The sequence below is a fragment of the Malaya genurostris genome, chromosome 3, assembly GCF_030247185.1.
Source record: "Malaya genurostris strain Urasoe2022 chromosome 3, Malgen_1.1, whole genome shotgun sequence".
NCBI lineage: Eukaryota > Metazoa > Arthropoda > Insecta > Diptera > Culicidae > Malaya > Malaya genurostris.
The window spans coordinates 201514541-201521440 of record NC_080572.1 but is presented as its reverse complement, the minus strand read 5'-3'; the positions used below and the strand labels follow the sequence as shown (position 1 = coordinate 201521440).

The 6900-nt window shown below is 37.2% G+C and overlaps 1 protein-coding gene across 1 annotated transcript in view; it reads right to left on the bottom strand.

Annotated features, from left to right (window-relative positions):
- Positions 1 to 380: 380 nt before the first annotated feature.
- Positions 381 to 6900, bottom strand: part of LOC131438849 (uncharacterized) — a 35001-nt gene continuing 28481 nt past the window's right edge. Inside the window, exons 2-3 of the mRNA XM_058609186.1 lie at positions 1570 to 1811; positions 381 to 1493 (exon numbers count right to left, since the gene is read on the bottom strand). Coding sequence (XP_058465169.1) covers positions 1006 to 1493; positions 1570 to 1705 — 624 coding nt within the window. The 5' untranslated portion in view covers positions 1706 to 1811 and the 3' untranslated portion in view covers positions 381 to 1005. The remainder of the gene's footprint in view (positions 1494 to 1569; positions 1812 to 6900) is intronic.

The following is a 6900-nucleotide window of genomic DNA, read 5'->3' as shown; positions in this document are numbered from 1 at the left end:
CTGAATGGGTAAATGAAACAAATGACACAATTTTGAAACTACTGTTCCGCTTATGTCGTTGACATGACATGGATCTTGCTCCCATGATGTACAAGCGGAGCTGAGAGTGACATTTATTTCTCGTCATTTTTGTCTAATTCGAGTAAATGGAAATGACTTCTATTAGCTCAGAAACCAGCCCCATTCACACGAAAGTCAGTTTCCATATTGATTGAAGTAGCCTTTCTATATGAGAAAAGTACATTATTACATTAAAATAATAAAACTCGAATTAATTAGTGTAGATATATTATTATATAAATACAACAATAAATAGAACATTTCAGACTATGAACATAATTTGTAACTTAGATGATGAACTCTATGGTTAACACGTATAACTATGTTTTTACAGCGCACTAATGCTAAACATGCAAACCGTGGTATGGTAGCTACCACCGTTTACAATTCCATTGTCTAGAGATTGTACCAAAACGGTAGCGTTCAGTTATTTCGAATATCCACTTTGCAGTTTAATCCATTGAACAGATTAAACAGATTGGAATGCTATGTTGCACGAAAAACCGCGTGATGTAGGTGTATCGCGATAAGAAAAAAAAAGCGGCACGCCTGTCTGAATTTATTAAATTTTTTACTGCTTGCTCACTGCCACTTGGTGGTGTGGATGCACCAGCGTGATCACCGGTGAAATTTTGCGATGTACACTTTTACTTTCATCGATACATTTAAATAGCCGCAGACGTAAAAACTTTTTTTTCATGAAACCTACTGACTGATCAACAGTAGCTAATTAGATCGACCTTGTAAACACTCTACGTAATGGTATATGACTGAAGCTTTCTTAATAAATATTTTTGAGGGGCTCTCTTATTCATAAATAAACGTGGTGAACATTGAATCTCTTGTAGCAGAATAACATGCACTCATCGCAATCGTTCACTGGGTGTTGGATTTTGTGTTTTTTGGCATTTCTTGAAGATATTCTGTCGATAGCCGCCCGCGTCGCTATCGGGCTCGAGCGTAATTCTGCCACTGGGAATAAGGATGAGTGAGGGCCTTTGCGGTTGCTTGGACAAACGTGTTCGGATAAAGGCTGTGGGCTGGGGCTCGGTAGATTGAATCGATCACATCATTCCTTGCATACGGGTACGAGGATGATGAAATACTGCTGATCGCCGTTGGTGGTGTGTCCAGCGAAAGCTGATGTCCTGGTGCACTGTGAATGTTAATATTTACAGTTTTCTCCGGACTAGCCCAGGCTGCCGAATGGTGTCCGTACTGTCCGTACTGCCCGTACTTGCTGTGTTTGAAGAAGTTGATGACCTTAGCGAGGCCCACACTTATGTTGATCACCAGGATGGAAACGGCAACGAAAAGTGTTTTCACGCCGACGGCAGCGACAAACAGGAGCAACATTTTGATGCCTCCCAGTAGGAACATCATCGGTAGCATAAAGTTTTTCACCATGCGTATTCGACCGAATGTTCTGGGAGCTAGAAATTAAAAAAAACAAACCGTGGTTTTAGTATTGCGGTTTCGAATGCAGCGTAGTTAACGAATCGAATTTACCTAGCAATCCGCTGGCGGATGAACGTTCCTGATCCTGCACGGTGGCTCCAGATGACATTTGCATTTCACCGCAAATTATCAGCACGATCAACGTTATTGTCACCGCGAGGAGTGATGATGCCCTTGCTGCAGTCATTATCGTGTGGCTTCGAGCGATTGATGCTGACAGGAAATCGGAAAGTTGCCAGCCGTTTCTTGCGATGGTCTCGTGACGACTGACTAATGGAGATGAAATGGGCTTTCTGCCATAAAAGAAGATCGAAGAAACAAAAAAAAATATGGATTGGATCAGTACATGGCGTGAATGATTGAACTGTAGCAAACTTGATAGCTTGCATTTCTTTTTGCGGTATCGATGAGGGATATTCAAAAGCAATAATTGAATTAGCGTGGTTCAATTATTTGAATGTATGCAATTCGTTGATTCTTTTGTTATCTTAATTGGATATGCATTATAAAAGGTTATATTTTTCTCTATAATTGGTTTTCATTGTAAAACTGAGAAATAAAATGCATGAATAGTGATACATTAATTGAAAATAACAATAAAGTGTTTTCAACCGTGAACTTATTTCACTCTCGAAATCGTTTACCCAATGTTTTTCCCTTCAATACTCGGGGGCTGGGGTCCACTAAGAGATTGATAGTACCTATTAGCTTTCTCCGGACAAAACCAGCCTAGATGCCGTGTGGAATCCGGCGGAAAAAATAAACCAAGAATAGATCCACTGGGTTCCTGCTTCCATGTCGTAAAAGGCGACAGTTGCAGGAGTGTTTTTTTTCTTTTTTTTTAATTGAATGATAAAAGTCAACTATTGCGCAAATCCTTTAATATTACAAGGTTAATAACAGAGATAACATGCATCGGTATATTGAATAAGTAGTGAAAAAATACTTGTTTGTTTGATAAATTAATATTTTTTTCTCGGTAGCCGGTTGGCCAATCTATTAATAAATTTTATAAATAATTAAAATAATAAACAATCAAGACGCGCGTGAAATCTGTAGACCTTTGTTTGGTGATTGAAAATGATTTGGTATAATTTGTAGAATATGTCACTACAGTGAATCGACTATTTTGTCTGGATCCTATTCACTCGTTTATTTTGTAGTAGGTCATTCCATTTAGAAAAAATTAGGAAGTTTGTGTTCGTTACGCGATAGTATTTTAAATGTTCTTTCAGTTTTCACGAATAAGAACAAGGAATCAAGATTTCCCGGGATTTCAGTATCGGATATTGTTGAAACGTTCACTTGGGAAGTCAGTGAGTTTAGTGGCGCACCCGAGCATCTCGAAACCGGAACATACTGAGTCGCGCGCGAATTCTTCAATTACTGAAATTTTTACTAACAAATATCCTTCTCCCGGGACACTTGTGGAGTGCGCAGTAGTATATACGGCCTCTAGTATCAACAAATGTTGGACTAACATACCTTCCTATCCCTAAGCGGACTGATCAATAAACTTCGGGGTTATCAGAAGTTGCACATTGTAGGTTGATCTGCCAGTCCCAGGTCTGATCTTCCAGAATTTCTCTGTGCAATATCAGCTGATCCCGATCAGTAACGGAGTAGCAACCTGGGGTGGCCGTTAAAGCTCAAGCTCAATAAATGACGGTACTAATAATGATAATGATGATCTTCGATTCCAATGCTTTACGCACGGAACATCAAACATTACTTTCGGAAAAAATAAACCTTTTAACTGTTTTAGCGGTAACTTCTTCTTTTGAAAAAAGACGGATGGGTAATGTCACAGACATAACTGGAAGACGTGAAGACGAATAAAACTGACATGTTTTTTGCACACTTTCGAATATCAATAATCGTTGGTACTAGTTTATTGATTGTGTGATATTTTTCGAACTTTCAATGCTTCATTTGCAGAACTGTAACGGTGTCAAATATAACGTAGAATAAAAAGGGGACAAGACCGATTAGGATAACATTAAAAATGCTATATTCAAATTAATTCACAAAGGGTAAATTGAGGTGAGATTCCGGTCCGGGAGAGTTGTCGCATTTTCGAGTTTGTAGTTATAGACATGCTCTAGAGTGTGAATTCACCTCATGAGACGACAGCAAAAAGGTAAGCAAAAGTAGTGAATTATGTTTTACCTGTTGAATATTTACCGATAGTATATAGCAAGTAGCAAACATTGTTTTAGTACTGAATTTATTAACTTTTCTCGCAACGATTATGCGATTGGAAAAGTGCACTTTTCTTGTATGATGAGAAACAAGTTTTTTGTTTCATATGTTTCACAACAGTAATATTTTCTAACCGGAAACCGGAATTGAAACTGCCCAAATGATACTGTCGTACCGTCAGTTGAAAAACCGGATGTGGAACTTAATCCATTCAGGTTTTTGAGCTGGTTTCACAAGCAGTAATATGAATAAATTTTACATCCCTTACAAAAACGTGTTGAATCAGTTGTATAGCCCCGGTAACCAATAAGCACATACTAATGCCGCATTATGACAGCAAATAATCGCTAATTGGCATTTCAATCGGCATTTCAATCGCCGATTCATAGATAATGCTTATTTATGGCTGGTGTGCATTCTGAAAGCTGAGTTCAGATTGATTTACAACAGATGAGCTTTCAGATTGCAGATATAGAGCTTTAAGCATTTTTGGTGCTCATAAAAGGCTAATTTAATGCCAATATTAGTGCTTACTGGTTACCTGGGAACATATCTAACAAAAATAACCGATCTCAAGCAATTGTGAAACATGCCAATTATAACAAGTTTTAATTGTCACTTGGGTTGTTAGCTCTGTTGCTGTGAGCGGAAAACTTATGTCGCGCCTTGCTATTTCATCCAAAATCAATCTAAAAAAACCTGTTTTAATCCACCTAGTGGTGTAATGATGCGTTTCTCATGTACATATAATATTGTGGTATTTTATTCCAAATTTTTCTATTCGATTTTTAAAAGAAACCAAGAGATTGTTTGTGCATAACAAACAGAAAAATACAGTGCTTTGATTGCGTAGGTCATCCTTAAGAAAACGAAGTGGGTTCACTATTATATGCACTTCCTGCACCGGAACCCGAGAACCGGTATAATCAAAGTCGGTTCGTAAGGCCACCAACTAACATGACATACAAACTCTACTAGTACGCACTCTAAATTACGATTTAAATGTTTGTTGCATCCGAATTGCAGTAATTTTTTGTAGGACCATAAGACCTTTCAATTGACCCTAAGATTGGAAATAACGGTTTAGAGTCCAGTTTAGACATTTTTTTACGTATTTTATTTGTCCGGTTTAAGTGACGGTGTCCAATATTGAACACACTTTAACCTATAACTCCGGAACCGGCAGTCGGATCCGGATAAAATTCAGGAATTCCGTATGGGACCGGAAGACCTTTCATTGAATCTAAGTTTGTCAAAATCGGTTCAGCCATCTCCGAGAAAACCTAGTGAGATTATTTGACACATACACACACATAGACATTGCTCAGCTCGATGAACTGAGTCGAATGGTATATGACACTTGGACCTCCGGGCCAATTTTCATTAGTCGGTTTTTCAAGTGAAAGGCAAAACCTGTTTTAATCCACCTAATGGTGTAATGATGCCATTCTCATATTACTCATAATATCATAAATATTACTGAGGTTGATTCGCAAAAACAACTGTTCATTGAATATAAATAGGAAAGTTTGTTCGGACTTAATCGAACAAACTCTACAAATCCTGTTTACCCTGTAATTCCGGAACCAGAAGTAGTATCCACAACAAATTTAGGAATCCCATATGAAATTGTAAGACTTTTCCTTTGAACCTGTAAGGTTGTGAAAATCGATTTGACCATCTTGAAGAAAAGTGGGTGAGATTTTTAATCACCGTTTCCAATTCTTCCGAAACCGGATTCAGATGACCGGAATAGCCGAAGTTGGTTCGTTTACCAGCAACTCATATGACCTTCAAATTGGCACAATTTTTAACCTAGTAAAACCTATACTTACTATCTCATGCTCTATTTCGATTAAACCAATTAAACGAAATTAAACAAACGAAACGAACCTTCGTTTCTGTTACTTCTGTATATGTAAGTGAAGTTAAGGGGTTACACCACTGTAGAAAAAAGGAGAAGGACTTTTTTGGGGAATTATTTTGGGATCCAAAAAATGGAGTAATCTGAATTTTATATAAAGCACTTATTAATATGTATATTTAAGTACAAAAAATGATCAGTTTTAAAAATTGAAAAACAAAATGGCGGCTTGGCGGCATTTCCGCGAAAGTGCTGCATTTTGACGGCCGGAAACATAAGTCGAGTAAATCTTGACCAATCGATTAAAAATTTTATAGAATATTCGCGATAGTTATCTCCACAGAGGTTTTTTAATTAATTGATATTCTGTAAAATGGCAGCCCTTTGAAAATAAAACCGCATTTTTTCATCACAAAATGTTCATTGAAAAATATTCACAATTTTCAAAAACCCCTACGTACCTCTGTGGAGATAACTATCGAAAATATTCTGTAAAATTTTTGAATCGTTTGGTCAAGATTTACTTGGCTTATGTTTCCGTCCGTCAAAAATGCAGCACTTTCGCGGGAATGCCGCCAAGCCGCGTGTTTTTCAATTTTTAAAACCGATCATTTTGTGTACTTAAATATACATATTAAAAAGTGCTTTATATAAAATTCGGATTACTCCATTTTTTGGATCCCAAAATAATTCCCCAAACAAGTCCTTCTTTTTTTTTCTACAGTGGTGTAACCATTTAAACAGCATGAATCAACAACATAAAACCTTTTAATAACATTTATTTTTCCCGGCTTTACATTACGCACTTATCATAAAATAGCTAAAAGTTTTATCAACCGCAGCACCGTATTTTATCAATATCATACACTAGTAGCAGACATCCGTAACCGTTTCGTTTTATTTATAGAAATAGAACAAAAAACCCATCGTTCGTTTTGTGTTTTGTTCTACCACCATACCACCACGTACCTTTGTTGTACATATTGTCATTCTATATGGCGATTTGAAAACTTTGACACTCATCGCCCTGTAAATGCGGAACCGGAATTCGGATCCGGTTGAAATTTCACAGTAGCTTGAAAGATAATATGAGCTTTAATTCAAATCAAGATTTGTGAGAATCGGTTCAAGCATCGCAGAGAAATCGTGCTTCCAAAACAGGAAAAAGGGGGACCGGTAGTGCCGAATTAAGTTATTATGCCCACAAACTAACAAGTTCTGCAAACTAGAAGCATTTATCAGACAGTTTTTGTGGGATTTGTACCTGTTTTTGACCATTGTTTGTGAAAAAAATACTAATGAAATTGGTAATTTTC